The 21,260-nt window shown below is 37.6% G+C and overlaps 3 protein-coding genes across 10 annotated transcripts; 2 read left to right on the top strand and 1 right to left on the bottom strand.

The window, feature by feature from the left end:
* Positions 1 to 722: 722 nt before the first annotated feature.
* On the top strand, positions 723 to 4,585 carry LOC306904357 (transmembrane protein 205). Of its 5 annotated transcripts, none has more exons than XM_079474202.1 (4): positions 723 to 874; positions 1,401 to 1,536; positions 1,655 to 1,818; positions 1,951 to 4,585. In XM_079474202.1, exons 2-4 carry the CDS (start codon positions 1,437 to 1,439, stop codon positions 2,251 to 2,253), a joined length of 567 nt encoding a protein of 188 aa, XP_079330328.1. In that variant the 5' UTR covers positions 723 to 874; positions 1,401 to 1,436; the 3' UTR covers positions 2,254 to 4,585. The 5 variants fall into 5 exon arrangements, with proteins under 5 accessions (XP_079330328.1, XP_079330329.1, XP_079330330.1 ...); XM_079474203.1 differs by having other exon boundaries at positions 873 to 1,297; XM_079474204.1 differs by lacking the exon at positions 723 to 874 and adding an exon at positions 877 to 1,304.
* On the bottom strand, positions 4,126 to 7,928 carry ftr85 (finTRIM family, member 85). The gene is made up of 6 exons (XM_079474200.1): positions 7,484 to 7,928; positions 6,633 to 6,728; positions 6,288 to 6,521; positions 6,053 to 6,212; positions 5,524 to 5,583; positions 4,126 to 5,441 (listed from the first exon to the last, which is right to left on the bottom strand). The coding sequence occupies exons 1-6, from the start codon at positions 7,820 to 7,822 to the stop codon at positions 4,912 to 4,914; spliced, it is 1,419 nt and encodes a 472-aa protein (XP_079330326.1). The 5' UTR covers positions 7,823 to 7,928; the 3' UTR covers positions 4,126 to 4,911.
* Positions 7,929 to 9,647: 1,719 nt separating this feature from the next.
* On the top strand, positions 9,648 to 20,707 carry sirt5 (sirtuin 5). 4 transcript variants are annotated; one of them, XM_079475363.1, is made up of 10 exons: positions 9,648 to 9,881; positions 12,218 to 12,345; positions 12,483 to 12,616; positions 13,383 to 13,454; positions 15,274 to 15,427; positions 15,645 to 15,732; positions 15,823 to 15,876; positions 17,195 to 17,318; positions 18,253 to 18,368; positions 18,939 to 20,707. In XM_079475363.1, the coding sequence occupies exons 2-10, from the start codon at positions 12,246 to 12,248 to the stop codon at positions 19,009 to 19,011; spliced, it is 915 nt and encodes a 304-aa protein (XP_079331489.1). In that variant the 5' UTR covers positions 9,648 to 9,881; positions 12,218 to 12,245; the 3' UTR covers positions 19,012 to 20,707. The 4 variants fall into 4 exon arrangements, with proteins under 4 accessions (XP_079331489.1, XP_079331491.1, XP_079331488.1 ...); XM_079475362.1 differs by having other exon boundaries at positions 9,712 to 9,881; positions 12,471 to 12,616; XM_079475365.1 differs by lacking the exon at positions 12,483 to 12,616 and having other exon boundaries at positions 9,658 to 9,881.
* The last annotated feature ends 553 nt before the right edge of the window (positions 20,708 to 21,260 follow it).

Genomic DNA, 21,260 nt, shown 5'->3' with positions numbered 1-21,260 from the left:
TTTACGGACATGTGTCGCAGGGGGATTTATGGTGAGAAATATCTTTTGTTTATATGATGCATTAAATACGTGTGATTTACAATAAATTAAAGACGGGTGTTTCATACGCCTTAATTTAGTCCATTGTTGATTTTTCGATGTGCAGCTGATATTAGACTTCTATAAACTCTGTAGCCTACAGCTTGTTTTAAGTGTAGCACATGCATTTGACGTAGAGCAAGAACGGTTTTAATATTTATGATCATCTTAACTTTCACTTTCTTTAACTGTCATCGTTCAACTTTTCAAAGTTCATTTGACTAGAGAAAGCGGAGCGGCTCGCGTTTTCCGCACGGTGTTAGACGCGAAGTGTGAATCGTCCCTTATGCTGGGTTCACACCAAACGCGAAAAACGTATCACGCGTTCTTTATTACTCGCGGGAAAGTTAGTCACAATATCCATTGTGCGAACTACGGGTGAGCTAATCTAGGTGGAGCTCGGCTTCCCTTAATAAGACATTTGCTCCCCTGAAAACGTCTCCCACAAAGGACACGGTATAGTGCGAACACTGACCATATCTAACAAACATTTTCAACCTTCGCGGAAGATGAGATTGACGCGCGATCGCGGCAATCGCGCCCCCCGATCCGCGTCATTCGCACCGCCTGCCGCGAGTTCGCGTCTATGCGTTGACTTTTTGTGTAATTACTCGCTTAAAACGCTTAATTCGCGTTCGGTGTGAACCCAGCAGTCAGTCTGAACGCCATGGTGACGTATTGTAGTGTGCGCGCTGTATAGAAGTGGGCGGGTCTTGTGGTCCCATGGGACGCAGACGGATACAGGTTTCTGCACAACACCGGCCACTGACGAATTGCAATCACGGGTGACCTTCCGGTGAGTAGATCTGTGACTATGTGTGTGACAGCGTGTAGCATTAGCTGTATATATATCACGTATTTCACAACACAGCGAGTGTGTAACTAACTTACCTGACGCGACGGAAATGCTAACTCCATTGACCTCTTACGTGCGCGTGTCTGTGTAACTTATATAGGTGCCATTTAAATACATAAACGTTTTCCGTCACTTCGCTTGCAGTTTTTTTAGACACCGTGTATGTGTCTCATACGTGTAATTGTATGTTTAGCATGTGTATATAGCATATTACGCTTTAAGACAGCGCCTGCTCAGCGAGTGTTACTTTTTCCTTGTTACTTCTCCGCAGCGCATAACACTTAAACAAAACAGCCAGTTTAACAGACAGTATTTATATTAGGTGTAATTCAGTAAGGCTTGTTTCATTGTGGTATGTCATAGGTAAAAGGCGAGCGTCTCCACCTCATTTGTTCATAAATTCTGTCACATCGGGTACCTGACTGACGTAAGACGTCACGTTACGTTTTGTTTCACCTTTAAACAGAATTGTGGAAGTGAGTGTTGTGGCCAGCTCGTAAAAATGACTACAGACAGAGAGCCTCCTGTCACTGCTAAACTCCTCCATCTCATGTTTCTTTCCACCTTCTGGGGAATGCAGATATGGGTCACCTTTATATCAGGTAAGCTGGCTTTGCCCCCTTTAGATGCTGGACTGTATTGTTTGCATGACGTCAATCATTTCTCAAAAGTGAGCTGCAAGACCTTTCAAGTTCACCAAGTTTATGTATTTTTATTCAGGCTTTGTGATGGACAACAATCTAAACAGGCACACGTTTGGCTTCATCCAGAGCCGGCTCTTCCCGTTTTACCTGCATATCGGCTCAGCCTGCGCTTTCTTTAACCTCACTATTTACTCCATGTACCATCCCAGCGATCTGTTGGATGACAAAGAAGCCTTCCAGGTAGGGAACATTGTTGTGAAGTGTCATGCCCATTCATGATTCTTTTGCTTATCTTAGTGCACAAGAGTAAGGTATGTGAAACGGTGTTACTGTACTTAGGTAGAAAATGCTAATTATTGATTTATTTTACAGATCTTTATTTATTTTATCTGCGTGACCGTAGCCGCAGTGAACGCCCAGTGGTTCGGTCAGATGACCTCGGAAATTATGGCAGACATGCACTTGATTGAGCAGGCCTGTGGCTTGGGTCAAGACATCGGACTCTCGTCCAATCGGGAGGCTTATGCCAAGCTTTGTGAGACAGACACCAAGTATAAACGTTTGAGTGGCCGTCTATGGTTATACCACCTACTTTCCTCACTTTGTAACCTATGCTGTATCATATGTAATGGATACAGTCTATATTACCTGGCGGAGAACCTCACCACACTCTGATCGCCTTCCAGCTCCTCCCCAGGAAAGGGCTACGTACCCACAATGCAATGCAAAACACTAAAAATCTATCATTGATGAACTGCTCTCAGGTACTGGATTTTCTGCAGACAAATCTGGTCATTGTTGTTACGGTTTGTGTCTTTTAAGTGTTTGTTAAATGGGTTTTATTCATAATTATTGTTTCTACATTTTTTTAACATTGGGAGATGTTACACCTTGCATAGTCTGGAAATGAGAAATGAGTTGATATCACAAACGAACACAATTCACGAAAAGAATGGGATATTTCATGATTTCTTTCCATCACAAAACAACCAAGTTATATGGTATGTTCACTATATATTTATGCATTACGCATTTTTTTAAACACTCATTTTATGTTTTATCATAAAGGTAAGTTCACAGCGAGATCGCAGAGATGCACTGCATGCTATATATCATTTTCAAGTAGTTATTCCGTCATAGCTGGCCAGTTTAACATAATACTCTGGTACTAATGTGGATTTATCACTTGGAAGTTATCTTTCAGCATTTAGAAGTCACAATTTTTTCCAGTGCCTTTACTGAGCCTCACCCTTTCTTGATGGGTGCGAATGCACATGAGAATGTTCACGCATAATCTCTCATTACGTGTCCACATTGTAACAGCGACTTCAGATTTGGTGGCATTTTTATAGTGACTCCCACCAGAGTCGACGTGCTTTCGTCTTCCTGTATGTTTTGTTAAAATATAGCCTACATTAAAAGCCATTTGCACTTCTAGTTCCTCTACAGAATGAAGTCATGCGTGTTATAAGATTCACGCCCAGCTGCCTCACACATTATTTTATACTTATTTTGAGACTAGTATACAATCAATGCACAACCACGAATACCTGTTTTGTGTCCTGCTGACGGTCATAAATATGCTTTTTCAAAAGAAACAATTAATGTTTCATTTGGTTTGTGTTGAAACACATGTAAATTGTATTTTATCTGATTCTGTATGCATCACATTGAGCGATTCAACACAAATTAGTTTATCCCCTTTTGCATGCTGTGCCCTTGCAGGTAAGCAGTTGCCAAGCAACCGTAAACGGGGCATGCTGGGTGTGTACGAAGGGCCACATGTCTTATATTGTGCGTTTATTTGTGGGTCACGTGCTGATGTTTTAGTCATATCAAATATCATGTATTCACACAAGAGACGATGTGATGTGATGTTGTAGCTACACCTTGCTGTGAAACGTCTGTTGTCGCTTTACACACATTCTGCTGTTCTCTGTGTCTGTGTGTATGTTCATTATCATAAGTACCAGTGCCTTGCATAGAAATGTTGTCTATAGGTCTAACAAAAACTATCTGTTTCGTCATTTTCTGTTTGTCCTTGTAATTAGGGATTGACTGTGTTTTATAAATGCAAATGAACTAGCAGTGACTCCATGTTAATATTAAATTATTAAATGTCTGCATTGAAATGAATGAACTCTGTTTAACTGAATTTCCCTGTAAATAACATTAAGTATAGCATATGCTCAAGAACATAAGTCTCATGAGCATCTTTGGGCCTAATGCTGTGTTACTGACCAGGGATAAGTATCTGAAAATTGATTCCCTCCTGGGTATGATTTAAGCAGATGAAGAGACGTGAATGTGCAATTCTCATTGCATCCCTCTATGAGCATTAAGTGTAATAAACGTTAAACTATTCATGGTAACACTTTACAATATGGTTGTATGCATTAGGTAGCATGAACTGGCAATGAAAAATCATTGCATTTAATAGTCTTTGCTAGTTCAGTTCAGTTCAGTGTTAGTCCTTATTTGTTAACAAATGCAAATTGAATATTTTAAAAAGTTTCAGTATATGTCGAAATGAATATTTACTACGAAGGTTAATTATTACTTTATAATATTTTTATATACATTATTAGTTTATGTTAACTGTTGTGTTACGAATTTATTAAACTTGCATACAGTTACTTGAAATTATGTTGCCTACTTAACAGAGTTCAGGGGAATGGGTTGTTTTTGTTTCCCCAAATAAAATGAATGATATTCACATATGAATTCAACTTACATGATGTTTGTTTTTGTTAATATGCAAACTAAGGTCTAACAGACCTTTTACGACTATCTGAATGTACACACTGGATATGTCAATAACATTTTGAGGTCTTCCATAGCTACAAAAGTAATGTATTCAATGTTTTAGTTGAACAAACTACCGCATACAGTATATTCCCTCAAAGCATCTATACTGGCAACTATTAATCTTAATATATTGTGCAGCTGTATCTTCTAGCTGGATCACATTTGCTTGATACAATAAAATGTAAATAAAAGAGTGCTTATTGACATCTCTTTACTACTTTATGTATGTTTTTTAAAGCAAGAAGATGTACAGCGATGCTGTGTCCACTATAATGTCATCATGGCTGAAGGGTTTACTGTTCTTTGTTTCAGGCCTTTTGTTAAAAGCCCTTGTACCGTATTTCCAAAGTATATAGTTACTGCACGTATTTACCTTTCATATATACATTTATGCATTAGCCATGCTTTTATCAAAAGTGACTAGAAATGCATTTAATTGATATATTTTATGAGAATGTGTTTTCCCCAGAAATCGAACACGTGCTCTACCACCTGAACTCCATTAAACTCCATACTTTACTGCAATTAAAGTGGATAGCAAAGTCTCAAACTTGACCCAGTGGTAATCCTGATACCGGGATACAGCGGTTGGCTAAATGTAACTTGAATTCTGTGGATTAAACTCATTGTGTCTGTGATACTGTAAAATGCCAAAATCCCAGCGTGGAAATCAACATAAACGCCAATCCTACGAGACACTTGCATTTTGGATATCTTGGTTTCTTTTCCACTGTGCCACAATACATAAGAGTCATCAGAGCACACCAAACTCCAGGACTGGAAGTTCTGTCCAAACGCACATAAGCCACTTATTCCTTTTCTGCTGATCTCCTCATAGCACACTGCTATTTGCACAGGACCTCTTCCGCTCCACTCGGCCTCGAAGTAACAGCGGCCAGATACGCTCTCCCTGCACAGGACTTGGTGGTAGATATCAAATCTCTCTGGGTGGTCAGGAACAGACAGAGCCGTTCTGCTGAATGTCACCTCTCCGCTTTCCGTGCAAACAAGGTTTCTGTGAGCTGTGTTAAGGTCTAGAGTCAGGGGACCTGAATCTGATATATAGAGAAACATATGGAGTAATTTCTTGTCAGTTTATATCTTGTGCATATTTGATAGCATGTCTGTATTACTCACATTCCAAAAACTGCTCTCTGACTTTGGGATCAGGGGTGGGAATACATTTGAGGTTTTGTACTAAAAAACAACAACAAATGTTAATGAGTATTTCAAAACAAAAGTACATTCTTTCAAATTTGTGCAATATTGTAAAATACAAAGTGCCTTTAGGTTAGATTGAACCATAGAGTATGAGGTGTATGGTACAAAATCAACTTTACTCTGTTATTTTGTGTTTTATTTGTAGTAACATTGTGTGGTCATTTTCTTTACCCTTGAGTAAAAAAAAATGTGCATGTGTTATATGTATTTTTTTACCAGGTCTCCTTAAATTCTTCCCAAAGCTGATCTTAAGTCCAAATATGCAACATAAACTCAACACCGAACACACATTTTTTAATACTACTTTGAGTAAAAGACAAATATATCAGTTGGACATCATGCTGGCTGTGCTCTTCGTAAAGTAGAAAAGAGTACGAATTGTATATGTCCGGAAAAACCTTTGGGCTGTTTTGGTGCAACAGGTGTATTATTCAGATCGCCTCACCTTTCTTAGCTAATTTCTCCGATTTTTTCTGGCACAGATCTTTAATATCCTCACTCAGATCTGTCAATTTTCTCGACACCATCTCAAAAGAAAAGTCCGGATTGACCAGAACTGCAGGAGGAATCTCCACCCGCGGCAGACCACGCATTGACTCGTAACTCTGAAGGGACAAAACAAACTCTAATCAGCAAGAAACTAAAAAAATACTTTATGCATTATGATTAACTTATGTTACCTTTAGAAACTGACTCTTATCATCAAGGTGTGAAAGCTGGTCATATTTGGCATCTCTTCTCTTCATCTCTGCGATCTCCTGCTCGAGTTTCTCCATAAATCCATGTGCCTCGTCTAATTCCATTTGCTCCTTTTCATTTATCATCTCTGTCAGCTCAGAACACACGGACTCGATAGACTGAATCATCTCACTGAAGATCCTCTCTGTTTCCTTCACTGCTGACCGGGCAGAACTCTGTTTGAGAACATGCAGTACAATACTAAGAATCAGAGAAATTATGAAGTAAAACGTCCAAATGTAATGAATCTTCACCGAACCTTTTCTCCATTAGGACTGTCTACTCACCCTGAGAAGGACAACGGCTTGCCTCAGATTCTGCAGCTCTTCCTCTCGCTTCCTTATTATTTGCTGGCATCTTCTCTGGGTTTGTTTTAGCTCTTGCTTTAAGCCATGAAATGATGCACAATGTAGATGACCAACCAGCAAAACAAAAGTGTATATCATTAGCAAATCTTCAAACCACCAGTGTACTTGCCTAGAATTTACTTTACCTTTTCCTTTAAGTCAGCTGGTCTTAAGGTTTTTAATACATTTATAAAGTCCGTGAATGAAATTCACAGTGAATATAGTTAGACAGAGGTACTGAAGAATCTCATATCTTTTACTCTCAAGTACTTTTTTAAATATCTGTACATTATCAGTGTTTGTACTTAGGATTTATTTGACTTAACTACATTATAATTCATACTATTTGCTCCACTACATTTCATAAAAACATTTTGTTTTTATAAAAGATAGTTCTTTCTTACTTTTACTCAAAAATTGTACTTGAGTAATAGTAAGAAAGTACATTTTAAATGTACTAACAATAAAATTAACCTAAAATGTACTTGAGTGTAAAAAATCAGTCCACCTCTGCATCCCGGTACTATATGTTATTCTAACAAATTTCTTTTTAACACTTAATAATGTGAGTTTCAGCTATTTTACAGTAAGTTACAAGCTATTTTATTACAAATATTTGTATTATTATTTAATTCAATGCAATGACATTCATACATTTTAGGTGTGGCTTTTAGGTGAGTCCAAATGTTTTAACCATTGTACTGATCTGTTACGCATTACACTTTTGCTTAAGACATAAGAGCTATTATGAAGTTTTACCATGCCAAGTTAAGTTAGGAAGACAGACGTACCTCACAATACATGATGAGTTTCTGCTTTTCTTTTGAAATGCCTTCATTGATCTTATCTCCATGCATGGCTTGGGAACGGATTCCAGTATGTCTCAACTTCTCAACAACTTCAGCGAAAAGTGTGTTTTTGTTGAGAGTGGGTCTCGGGGAGAAGGTCTGTCTACACTCCGGACAGCTGCATTCTTTCCTCTGGTTCTTTTGTTCCCAGAAGCGTCTAATGCAGTCCATGCAGTAGTTGTGTCCACAAGGAATGGTCACGGGGTCTCGCAGAAGGTCCATGCAGATGGGACAGCTGAACTGTTCCTGGTTGACATAAATACCAGTCTCTTCTTCTGCCATATTTTATAGTTTGAGCTAAAAAAACACAGAAAACAAAACAAACTGTACCGCAGTTATGTGAGGAGATAAGGAGTTGTGTGTCTGTGTCTATAGTGTTCGCGTAGGCAGTTGTAATGGGAGGAGCCAGTTTATTGTTTTGAGTCACTGTGGGTGTGTTTCAGATAAATCACAGACTTTAGTCTGTTTAAGTTGCTGTTCTCTAACTTTTTAAAGGAAAAATAGTCAGTCTATGCTTCAAGTGATTTCTGCTTCAAATGTAAGTGGTTTACAGATTTGAAAACACAAGCAAGATTTCTGAAAAAAATGTACTCCAGACTTACAGTGCATGTCTGTTCATGTCCATATGTTCATGTCCACTGATGCAAGCTGTAATTTTTGGATTTCCCCTCCCTTATTTTTGACGGAATAGAGGTAGTGCGTATATTTGAGATGTAGACAGAGTGTATGTCATATATTATTTTTGTAGTTTAAATATATATATGTAATGTAAAGATAATAATTTATTATAAATGAGACTATCCTTTCCAAAAACAAAGAGCAAGAAGAGCAGCTAACATCAATGTCTTTCTTAAATGTATAAAACAAAGTTTAACAAGGTAGAATTTGTGTATTTTTCTCTTCATAATTGACTTACCTTAATTGTAACTAATAAGTACGTGGCAGCCTAATAACCAAATATTCAAGGCCATTTACACACTTGTCCCTCTGTCTCAAGGGAATGTGAGCATGAGGTGATGAAGACATGCAGGGACAAAAAGAGTGAGGTTTGTCTAAGTGGTAAGTAGGACACAACAAGATCTTTAATTTATAAACAGAGGTGTGTGTGTATCTGCTTAGACATCCTTTGGGGGAACATTTTCCCCAGAAGGTCGCTGTTTACAAATGTGTGTTATTGAGGTTTGTCTTAAAAACTTAAGATGCTACACAATGACAGGAAGAACCTTTAACAAACATTCCTTTTTCACACAAGGTTCTTTGTTTTAAGTCTATGAAAAGGTAAGAAAGAAATGGTGCTTATAAGAACTTTATTGAATTAGCTCTGGGAACCAAACATTTTGATTCTATGGCATTGCTGTGAACCTTAGTGCCTTTATTTTTAAGAGTATCCTTGTAATGCTCAGGCGATTTCGCCATGTTCTCACAAATATAATTTTAAAAGACACATGCAGTGTAAATAAAGTTATATAAGACGCAATAGTTTTAATTATAATAATTATCAATGATTATTCAAATGAGAAAATAAGCAACATCACGTTTGGTTGAAAGTTAGGTTAAAATAAGAAGTGGACAAATTGGGCTTGGCTGGACTGTGGTGACTGTACAGTAGGCCTTATAGACCATCAATAAATGTATAAATATTTACATACATAAAAAATATATGTGATGTGGTCTCTAACCCACTAAAGGGCGCTCTCACTATTAAACATTTCAGGAGCGGAGAACCAGTGAGGACATAATAGAACAAATGCATAGGAACGGCAAATAACATAAACGTAATCTAAAAGGGGCGGGGCGCTCGGTCCGGATGTTGTAAAACTAATAATCATTTTATATTTTTTACTACTTTCATTGCAATCGGTATTCAAATCCCTCGGTGACGTTTTATAAGCAGAAATGATTTCCAGATACACAGCCAAACGTCACTGTCACGTACGTTTCTGCACTGTTCATCTCGAGATGCTCTTCCTTTATTTAGATGTCCGTATTTGATTGTTTAAGGTGTAGTATTTCATATGTTTACACCATAATATGTTATGCATATGTGCTAATTTTAAACTTTGAGATAGAAAACATTTAAAACAGAAGATTTTTCTTTATGGGCCGCATAGCGCCCCCTTGAGGTAAACTGTGGCTGTGTAATAAGAGCTCATAACATTTGACGCCAAGGCTATTTCTTTCTCCTTTAGTTGTACGTGCGACTTTGCACAAAGCTGTTTACATCGCACTGGTCTGTACAAGACTCATGACAGGATCTTAGTGTATGAAGTAAATAGAGAATTCCTCTTCTGCCCCGTGAACTGAAACCAGCCCGTACTGGATGAGCAAGCGACGCACGCAGGTGAGAGCTTCCTTTCATTTGTTCTGTGATCAAACCCGCATACTGCACACTAACCGCTGCTGTGCTGTTCCTCTTTGACCTTGTTTATCTAAGTTTATCGAATTGCTGTTTATTGTTTTTACAGAAATTCCACTAAAATATTCAACAGAGAGCATGCAAAGTTAAACCCATTGGAAACTTTTACAACGTTCTTCAAGTTTCATATATTTGTAATGTTTGTGTCCTGCAATAGGCCTAGGGCCCGTTTCAGAAAGGAGGTTTAGGGAAAACTCTAAAATGAGGCTAAACTCTGGGTATGCGATGTATGTCAAACCCGAGATTGCGGGTAACTCAAGCCCATCTCTAAAAGAGAGGTAACTTGCACTCAGAGTCAGTAACCATAGTAACTTACTCTGTGAACCCAGCCTGGTCGGAAGCAGAGTTTCTTTGGTAAACCCAGAGTTTATTTCGTCAGTCAGTCAGTCAGTCAGTCAGTCGTACATACAATCATACATACAGTCATACATACAGTCATACATACAAAGAGTCATACATACATACACAGACACAGACACAGACACAGACACAGACACAGACACAGACACAGACACAGACACAGACACAGACACAGACACAGACACAGACACAGACACACACACACACACACACACACACACACACACACACACACACACACACACACACACACACACACACACACACACACACACACACACACACACAGACACACACACAGACACACACACAGACACAGACACAGACACAGACACAGTCACACACAGACACACAGACAGTCACACACAGACACACAGACAGTCACACACACAGACAGTCACACACACAGACAGTCACACACACATACACACAGTCACTCATACACACAGTCAGTCATACAGTCATTCATGGGACACATTTTGATGACACAGAGACCATCTCATACGTGCTTTTATAGAGGATTCAGTACATGAAGAGGCTGCCTTAATTCATAGGGATGTACTTTGATTTCAGAAGAGCAATTTAGGACCCTAGTGGAATTTTGTCATTTCGCTGTGCATTTTTATTAAAACTGTACCGTTTGTCTGTACAGTGAATTAGATATATCACAAAATATCTCATCCATCCTTACATCAAAGCCATTCCTAAAGCATCTGTTTCGTTATCTACATGAATGTTAAAGTCGCCAAAGACAAGGACTCTGTCTGCGGCCAGTACTAGTTCTGAGAAGGCCTATTTACATTAGCCAGAATCAATTTTAAAGATGTTTTATCCGTAGTATTAGGTGTTGATACATGAAGTACCATGTCTTCAAACGAATTGTATTTAGGATTAGACTTCTGGGAAATGCTAAAAGAGTTACGGTAAAGTGCAGCAACACCTCCCTCTCTGCCTTTTAGTCGAGGCTCATGTTTATAGTAATAATCTTTGGGGCCAGACTCATTTAAAGTAATGTAATCATCTGGGTTTAGCCATGTTCCTGTCAGACAGAGCATGTCTATTTTATGATCTGTTATCATAAAGTGCTTTATTAGAGAGAGATCTAATATTTAGCAATCCGCAGTTTGTTAAACGTTAATTAAATTACATTTGAGAGGTTTACGCATTTTTTTATGTTTGCATATCCGAGGGACAGACACAGTCTCTATTTTATGATGTTTGGGGGAAGGGATTATTGCAAATTGTGCATTTTGTGTGTTCTGCGACGTGAGACGGTTATGCCATTCCGTCTGAACCCTGACCTGGGCACCAGTGAGTCAAGTTTTAGCATTAAGACTATGTGACATATTTCTAGACAGGTGGAAAGCACCATCCCAGGAGGGGTGGAGACCATCACTTTTCAACAGGTCAGGTCTGCTCTCAAAACTCTTCCAGTTTTTTATAAAAATGATATCATTCATGTGTATCACGTGGTGCAAGCGCTTAACTCAAGGGGTTGAAAGAACTAACTCAAATCAGCTGTTCTGAAACTAAAAACTCAAAGTTCCACATCTCGGTGTAAATCAACTCATGATGCTTGAACCTCCTTATTGAAACGGGCCCTTAGTCATGATAATCAGATGTTGTTGTTTATGACAGCCTAGTTTTGTATGTCTCTCAATTGGAGAGGAAACTGAATGTCAATAAAATGGTAGATGAAAATATTAGTAATGATAAAAAGCCAGACTAGAATGACTAATAATAATAATAATAATAATAATACACCATGCCAGTGTCAACTAATGTATACTTTAAATAAATTAAAAATATGGAGACAAAAGTACTATTAAATCTTAAGTTCTACTTATTTAATAATTTAACAGTTGTGCTTTAACAGTCTTTTTACTATTTGTTTTTTGTAGATTTCATTGGTTAGCAGCTTTATCCCTAATGATTTTGCAGCGGTTGGTGTGTAGGGGGCTGACCTCTCATCTTTGCCGGCCAGTTAGCCTGACCTGGAGAGCACCTGAGATGGCCAGACCAAGCTCAAGTAGGATACTATATTACATTGGGGTTGATGTACTATATTGATGAACATATTCCGGGGGTTGACGTACTGTTATGTAAATCGATGGCAAGTTTTTAATCGGATTTACAATATGTTCTCACACAAAGTGCGTGTTGTAGATTTAGCAGAGTTTCGGAAGGAGTTTGCCAAAGCAAAGCACATTGCTATCATTACTGGGGCTGGAGTTAGTGCAGAGAGCGGAGTACCCACTTTCAGGGGACAGGGGGGCTACTGGAGGAAATGGCAGGCACAGGTAATACACACATGTTGGGTCTCCGTGTTTTGTGGGCACTTCTATAATGAATTTTATAATGTACAAACTTTATGTTGTATCCCCTAACCATCACACTAAACCTTTTTGCAATTTTAAATTTTTTAAATAAACATCTTTTAGTTTTTTGAGACACCGGACCGTCCATTCACACACAGACACAGACATTTTCAATATAGCTGTAGATTGCACACACAATACAAAAGGAGGCTAAATATTTACTTAAAAAGAAATATTGTTTGACTTGTTGTTTGTTGAACATGTTGATATTCTTATTTAATGTAGTAGTTCACCCAAAACAAAAACAATTTACTCACTGAACAACCAAACAATGGCGGTACCCATTCACAAGTCAATGGGTACCAACATTCTCCAAAATATCTTCTTTTGTGTTCTGCAGAAGAAAGAAAGTCATACAGGTTTGAAATGACAAGAGGGTGAGTAAATGATAACAGCTTTTTTGGTTGAACTATTTCTTTCAAATATTTAAGATATTTTATCATTTCCAAAGTAGAAATGGGAACCACCTTGTGTAGGGGAGTGTATTGATCTTTTTTCAATTTTATTATAGATTTTTAGAGTAATAGAAGTCATCATATTCAATCACTATCATTGTATTAGATTTCTGATATTTTATACTGTATACACATTATTTGCTCTGCTGAAGCTGTTCTATAGACAATTTGAGACTCACACCTGTTATGATTCGTCAAACCCTGACTGAGTGACTGTGTTTTTTTTCTGACAGGATTTGGCCACTCCCAGTGCCTTCTCTCGAGATCCGTCTTTAGTGTGGGAGTTCTACCATTACAGACGTGAGGTAGCACGCACATTACTGACAATGGAGTAACCGGATCACAAAATCCTTAAGCCGTTTGTGTCTAGGTCAGGGCATCGATTCCAAAAAATAATCGATTGCTCGATTCCAAGGCATTGAGAATCGAGAGTCAATTCCAAAGGTCGGAATCGATTCCAACTAAGGAATCGACTCCTCTTTAAGAGCCTTCAAAAGCACAAGCCCCTACTACAAGTGTATCGGATTAGTTTCTTGTCTAAAACAGTACAGACTTCAGAAAAAAACCTGATAGATGAAGTCCTAAGCTGTGGAATGGCATAAATGATTCTTCATCCATAAAAGCAAAAGCTTTGTTTGCACACACAATGCAGCTATAAATACATGTATCCACATATAAAAAAATCATAAGTACGTCTGCTTTCAGATGAACTGCAAACAGAACGTCTTCTCTTACTCTCTACCGATGAGCGTAATGAGAAATCCATGTATATAAAGCACAGTCTCAGAACATATTTGCTTGGACGTCTGTTTAAAGCTGTTCAAGCTGGACAGAACTTTTGCAACACCTGTCTTCACTACTTGCATCTAACAGTAATATGTATATGCACAGGATTCTTACATATTGTTAATACAATTTACTGATTATCCATGTGTCTATTCTTTCTATATTCCTCAAGTATTTTTGTGTACACTGAGGAATAACAAATAGTCATTTGACTTGTGCTTTGCTTTTGAGAACAGCTAGTAAATTAGATTTTTAATGATAGTATTAATGATACATTGGAATTGCAGGACAAGATCGACATATTTGGTTAAGGTTTTTGTTATAGAAACAATAAAAAATAAATGTAAAAAGTGACAGCTTAGAAAATGGTATTTCATTAAAAACGATTATTTCGATTCCCAGACCAGGAATTGGAATTGACTCCAAAAAAATCTGAATCAACAGCCCTATTTGTTTCTCTCAGCAACTCATTTGCATATTCATAAAAACAGAAAGAGAATTGAAAGTTTGCTTTTATGCATGTTTGGCATAGTACAAACCGGCCCAAAACTGCAGTAAAGTGTTTAAATTTAAAACAGAAACCACAAGGGGGAGTAGCTGTCCTAAAAGTGCACATTTGACATTTAGTTTAGGGCTGTCAAATGATTAATGCTATTAAGCATACAGGAAAAAGTATATGTTTACAAAATATATGTCTGTGTACTGTGTGCATATACATTTTGTATTTATAAAAGGATACACACACCTGCGCATATTTAGCACATATATATATATATATATATATATATATATATAAATATTAAATTTGATAAATTATTAAACATTTATATATAATTTAAAATCTTGTACATGTAAATATTTCCTAAGTATGTTTATATGTATTTGTATGTGTTTATAAATACAAAGTTAATATGCAAAGTTAATAAGACACATATTATGAAAACATAAACTTTTATTCTGGATGCGATTAATTGTTGGAAAAACATAATTTATTTACAACCAAATTTACTTTGTCTTTACATTTTACATACTGGTCATTTAATATTAAAGGAATATGTCATGATTAAAAAAAAAGTGCTAGACAGTCTCAGTCACAATAGACTGTCATTGTAAGAAAAACAGATATAAAGGTCACAATTCACGGCCCTGTTTGTAGTTCACAAAAATCTTTATATAGACATTGAAGTTAAGTAAATTATATTTCTTTGTTTCAGGGTGATCTGTACCTTTAATAAAAATATGGCAATATTTAATGTCTAATTCTAATAATTTAGAATTGCATGTTTATACGAAGATTTGGGTGAATCATAATGACTAATAAATAATTTCAACATGCAGGTAATGCGAAGCAAGTTACCTAACCCAGCACACCTGGCTATAGCGGAGTGTGAGTCCCGTCTTAGCAAGCAGGGGCGCGCTGTTGTGGTCATCACTCAGAATATTGATGAGCTGCACCATCGTGCTGGTTCCAAACGTGTCTCTGAGATTCACGGTGAGAAAAAGAGATGCTTGGATCACCACATCATTATACACCCTCCTTATAAATTCATAATGGTTGAATTGGTCTCGGTCTCAGAACCAATAACATTCCACATTGAGATTCATAGAGCCAGCCTGCTGCCATATTAATCGTAGTTATCTTATCTCTTATAATTACTTTCTCTTGTTGGATTTATTCCCTTTTTTTAATCCCACACTTTTCTCTATAGGTAGTTTATTTAAAACTCGTTGCATGAGCTGTGGAGAGGTCAAGGCCAACCATAAGAGTCCAATATGCCCTGCCCTGGAAGGGAAAGGGTAACACGAACACGCCGCCACGTTTTAACAACCACTTAACATATTTACACTACAAAAGACCTTGCTCTCCGTTTCTTTTTAAATCCTCAGAGAACCTGACCCCAGTGCCAAGGATGCTAGAATACCAGTGGAGCACCTGCCCAGGTTTGTGAGTGAGTTTTTTTTAATGGAGATAGAATAAATGATGGGAACGAAACTTATCGAACAAAACTTCTGTCATCCTTTAGTCCTGTTGTTTCTTCTGTGAAACACACACACAAAAAAAGAAAGAAGATATTTTGAGGTGGTTTGGTGTCCATACAATGGAAGTCAATGTGGTCCAGTGTTGTTTGGTTACCAACCTTCTTCAAAATATCTTATTTTGGGTTCTGGAGAAAGAAAGTCATACAAGTTTGTAATGAGGGTGAATAAATTATAAGATGTATGGGTGAACTATCCCTTTAACATGAGCTAATAATCTGTTCAATTTAGGTCCCTTTCTTACAGTTGGCAAAATAGTACATTTCATGTTTAAATTCAAAGCGTAATATCCTTGTTTCTTAACGGTAAACGTAAAAATTGGACACTTGCATTATATTTATTCAGCTGCAAGATGAAATTGTTTTAACAATTGTTTATTTTGCCCAACAATGAGCAAAAACATTTGCTTAAGATGTCCACACTCACTGTCTCCCAATCCGACTGGAAATGCTGAACACTCTTTCTGGGAGTGAAATTCCTTTTTTAACCTTTCCGAGATATGCCCCAAAAGGATATGCCCCTTAAGACATTCTCTGAGCATTTTCTTTCCCTTTCTGTGATGAGTGACATTTCGAGGAATGATTCAAACACAATAAAATGTCTTAAATACATGAGTTTACTACATTATTATTAGCAGCTAAAAGCATGACCAAATAAGCTAAGATTTGCAACAGCAAACACGCACGAGTCTGGTTATATAGTATAACTGAAATATTTGGAGGTTGCTGCTGAATTCTGTGAAGACTGTAAATCCGATTTTAGAAGCACAGAGAGCAGAGAACTGTGTTTAATAATATGTTTTAATCCCAGACCACTCGCTTCCTCCGACAACTGCCCCCACCTGCCTACAAATCATTGTGTCCAGTGTCGCAACAAATCAAATTACATCCAGCTGGAATGCAGACCGTTAGTTTGTTTTTATTATGTAAACACACTGTAAGCCTGTTTAGTTCAGAGAGTGGGTGGAAAATAGTCATGTAATACTAAATCTGGACTGTTATGGTGCAACACATGTGGTTTTAAGGACTTTTTTCTTGTAAAAAAAGGAAATTGGAACGTAAATGTCCCTAACGGCCACTAGCGCACATCAGATCTAATACTACACTACTAAAAGACTTAATAGAGATGTGATGGAGAATAGTAACACTTTTTTCCCAACAGGGGACAGCAGATGTTCATGTGAATTGTTCAGAGGCGTTACTTTTGTAATCTGTGTTTATAGATGTGAGAGGAGGGGCTGTAATGGTTTACTCAGGCCTCACGTGGTTTGGTTTGGAGAAACTCTGGACGCTGATATTCTCACCAGCGTAGAGCAGGACCTGGAAAAGTGTGATCTCTGTTTAGTTGTGAGTATACTGTTTATACATCAATCTATAAAGGCTATGTTCCTAATGAAACCTAGTGGGCTGCCTACCCAGTGCTTTTGGTTAGGCAACAATCATACAAGAGACCTAACTCAAAGTTTCATGTATTTTGCACTACAGCAATACTAATGAAAATACTAGTGGACAAATCTGTGATGCTGAATATGAAAATCACATTATTTTATTTGACCATCGACGGTACTCTCAAAAACAACTGGCATAACACTGAGCTCAAAACCACTTTTACATAACAGTTACTAAAAATGAGTCGTCTTAAACTTGTAGTGTACATTTGTTGGTTTTGTCTTTTATGACTTATTCTGTCCTCACAACCCAAAAGTTCCAGATGTAGTCACCCATCATCGCTTCATCCCACCTTCCCTGTGCTACAGAAAATTTGAGAATTTCCTGACAGTGACAATTGGATTTTGTTTAAATATGTGAAAATTCGTACAGTTTATTTGCAATATACCGATATGTTGTTATTAATGATATAAGCTCAACATTTACTTGAGATAAATATACACTAAAACATCGATGCTACATGGAAATACATATTACCACAGAATTGTGCAAGAACTATAAAAAGGTTGGCCGAAACAACAATTTGAAACACTGTGTTATGAGCTGTTCTCCCGCAGACATCGAATGAACTTCATGCGTGTGATACGCCAGGGTGCTGTCCGCGTAGAACATTCGCAAATATTTTCTTGCGTTACAATATTTTGTGCATTCGTAGGGCACTACCACTAGGGCAGCAAGTTGGCTCACTAAATGTTGAAACAAAGTCTTCTTAAATATACGTGACTCAAAACAATGTTGTCAATTCTCAGGTGTTTGTTGACACCTTTATATGAGGAACTTGTCACCTTGAAGTGTATTCTGCGTGTGTATGACGTTGTTTTGTTGTTTCTAGGTTGGTACCTCCTCGATTGTTTACCCAGCGGCCATGTTTGCTCCGCAGGTGGCAGCTAGAGGAGTGCCTGTAGCTGAATTTAACATGGAATGCACACCTGCCACTGAAAACTTTATGTAAGATATACAAATACACTCAATATTAGTCACATAGATGCCGCTTATTAAGCACTTTTTACAGATTAAACAAAGAAAATGTGTACACATGGTATATTATTTGGTCATATGACCTTAGTTTACTTCTTTCATATCTTGTTTACCTCTATTTAATAATTTTTGGTTGTTTATTTTGACACAAATACAATTTGTATTTGTGTATATTATTTGGTCATATGACCTTAGTTTACATCTTTCATATCTTGTTTACCTCCATTTAATAATTTTTGGTTGTTTATTTTGACACAAATACAATTTATTTTATTAATATCCCTACAGTGAACAAAACAGATTTTATGTACAATACTGCTTTTAGGTTTCACAATATCAGATTTTCACTACACAATTATCGTGGCCATTAGATATAGCCATAACAATATTATGGCAATATCTATTGAAATTGTAAAAACTAATTACGATTTTATGTATGGAAACAAGGCTTTATCTTTAATCATACTTTTTATCATAATGGATAATGTAAATACTGTATTTTGTATTTTCGAATGTACAGTAATAATTTTTTTTCAACAGGTATCACTTTGAAGGTCCATGTGGCATCACACTGTCTCCTGCACTGGCAGTCCATGAAACTGAGGGCATTTAGGGAGAAAGAAGACTTGATCAAACCATTCACACCCACTGCATAGAGCACTTTAACTGAGGGCACATGGACAGACTTTGAATGGTTCATGCGTTCATGTTATTGGTGTTTCTTTCTTTCTCTTTGTTATCTTTGGGTCCTCTGGTTGATATGAAGATTTGGCCAGAATTTAATTCTTAAAATGAAATTTTACATCACGTCTGGACTGGTTTATTGGGATATGTAGCAGAATTTGTGTTTTTGTCAGTCAACAGAAGAGTTTGAGTGACTTTGAGTGTGTGTGAGAGTGTGGTGTGTGACTGGACGGGCCCTTTGGCATGAGGTCACCTTGATGACCTCATTTCAAGGGTTCAAACTGAAAGTTCACTCTCTCTCACTCTTACATTTCCTGCTACAACTGTCTTTCTTACCTGTGTGAATTGACCTTTTCATGTTAATGCAGATTCAAGCAGTAACATTCAGTACAATTCGTTTTTTGTGATTGACAACGTTCATTTGTGTGTAGGATATTTAGAGACTAATACTGAAACAAAAAATTTTTTGGTGACTGTGTTTATATATGCGAAATGGGGGGTGTACATCTGTGTTTCTAAGTGATAAATAAGTGTGTAGTTTTGAGGCGCGTGTAACTGATAGCTGTTCGTCTCTGTGCGTTCGGTCTCCTGGAGAGGCCGTGCCTCATTAGTTTCTGAGGCGATGAGAGAGGTCTGCTCCAAAAATAACATGCAGCATTTCCTGTCCATTAAACCACAATTTCACACCAATCTGAGCTTAACGGCGTACGCACGCGCATGCACAATAAATATCTCCCCTGACATACGCTTAGCCTCGAAAATCCTTTGAGACGCACATCAATCCTACACACACAGACACGTGAGGTCCCATTAAATATTGATTTCACACCAATCCGAGCATCTCCCTGGTCTGGGCTTGTCAGAGGAAGGGATGGTGGTGGTAGGGGTGGAAATGGGGAGGGGGGTTTGTCTGATAAGGATTTATGATTTCTAATTATCTTATATGTACTTTTGTCATGCCAATGTGTTGCCATTGAACAGCACCAAAGATTCTTAAACAACATTCGGAAGTCAAATTGCTCACTCATGGGTACCATAATGACGGCTCAAAGCATTTGTATAGCAAGAATTGAACCCGCAACCTTCTGGTTACCAGCCCTGAGTCAATACCACTACATCAAACAATTGGACAACATAATCGCATAGTGTTCTGCTGTGTCCTCTCATACAGTAATGGTTTCATCCAATTTGAGAACTTGGCTAATCGCATTAGGAGAAGCCTGATGTGCCAAACCTCTACAGAAGGCTGTTGACCCAGCCCAGATTGTAACCAATTCTGGGCCGACTCTGGCTTGTATTTGGCACTTCTGGCTTAATTCGAGCGTGGTTTTTTCACAATCTTGCGACAAAAAGCATTATGCTGAGTTCAGGCATGAGGCTGGTCAGCCAAAATAAACAAAAAGTATTAGTTTGGCTGAATCCTGGCTTGAGTTTGACTTGCCCAGAAAAGAATAGAATTTGGCTCAGATCTGGGTGTCTTTTGGTTAACTGAAGAGTTAAAATAACAAAAAATAGCTTGTTTTCAGACACGTGCTGCACAAAGTAAGGATTCACTATCACAACCTCAAAATTCCTATGTTTTGTGTCATTTGTGGTTATTATAATCATTAAACAATATAAATCACAAAGCGCTTTCTTTGTGTAGCAAAAATTACTGCTCATGAAGGGGGAATATATGAGTATTAACTGAAAAACGGAGGAAAAGGTGATTTGTAGACCAGAATCTGCCGTTACGTGACGTCATACGCAAACAAACTTGTATCACCGAAAACCTTAGCAGGTACCATAAAGTTCTACCTAAGAAGGCAAATTATATTTAGTATATAATATAACTATATTAAATTATTTTAAGATATAAAATATTATTATAATATTAATTTGTATAGGTGTTAAGTGTATGAAATAAATGGTAAATAAATGGTATGGCTATGCTTTGAGCATTGAGAGCTGACTGCTCCAGAGATCATCTTTGGTTGGTTGCCTTGGACTGTGATAACTCAGGACTTAAACATCTTCCTGCTGTAAATCACTGTCCCCTTATGTTTGTAAGGGGAACTGTCACCATCATCAGCTCAACTGGAAGAGCATTGGGTTCAATCCCATGGCACAAACCTGCTGATAAAAAAAAGTATGGATTGAAAGCATCTGCAAAACGCACAAATGAATTGTAAATGTACC

This window comes from Barbatula barbatula (assembly GCF_947034865.1).
Source record: "Barbatula barbatula genome assembly, chromosome: 15".
NCBI lineage: Eukaryota > Metazoa > Chordata > Actinopteri > Cypriniformes > Nemacheilidae > Barbatula > Barbatula barbatula.
Note: the sequence above shows the minus strand (reverse complement) of the source record. Positions and strands in the feature narration are given on the sequence as shown.

What these genes read in the sequence shown, in the direction of transcription:
- LOC306904357 (XM_079474201.1), top strand. Translation starts at nt 893, where the DNA reads ATGTGTGTGACAGCGTGTAGCATTAGCTGTATATATATCACGTATTTC. An exon ending in ATGGGTCACCTTTATATCAG is followed by an intron (nt 1,537 to 1,654) that starts GTAAGCTGGCTT and finishes ATTTTTATTCAG; the next exon opens with GCTTTGTGATGGACAACAAT. An exon ending in ATGACAAAGAAGCCTTCCAG is followed by an intron (nt 1,819 to 1,950) that starts GTAGGGAACATT and finishes TTTATTTTACAG; the next exon opens with ATCTTTATTTATTTTATCTG.
- ftr85 (XM_079474200.1), bottom strand. Translation starts at nt 7,822, where the DNA reads ATGGCAGAAGAAGAGACTGGTATTTATGTCAACCAGGAACAGTTCAGC. An exon ending in AAGCCGTTGTCCTTCTCAGG is followed by an intron (nt 6,522 to 6,632) that starts GTGAGTAGACAG and finishes GTTCTCAAACAG; the next exon opens with AGTTCTGCCCGGTCAGCAGT. An exon ending in CAGAGAGCAGTTTTTGGAAT is followed by an intron (nt 5,442 to 5,523) that starts GTGAGTAATACA and finishes TCTATATATCAG; the next exon opens with ATTCAGGTCCCCTGACTCTA.
- sirt5 (XM_079475362.1), top strand. Translation starts at nt 12,246, where the DNA reads ATGATTTTGCAGCGGTTGGTGTGTAGGGGGCTGACCTCTCATCTTTGC. An exon ending in ACGTGTCTCTGAGATTCACG is followed by an intron (nt 15,428 to 15,644) that starts GTGAGAAAAAGA and finishes TTTTCTCTATAG; the next exon opens with GTAGTTTATTTAAAACTCGT. An exon ending in CCTGCCCTGGAAGGGAAAGG is followed by an intron (nt 15,733 to 15,822) that starts GTAACACGAACA and finishes TTAAATCCTCAG; the next exon opens with AGAACCTGACCCCAGTGCCA.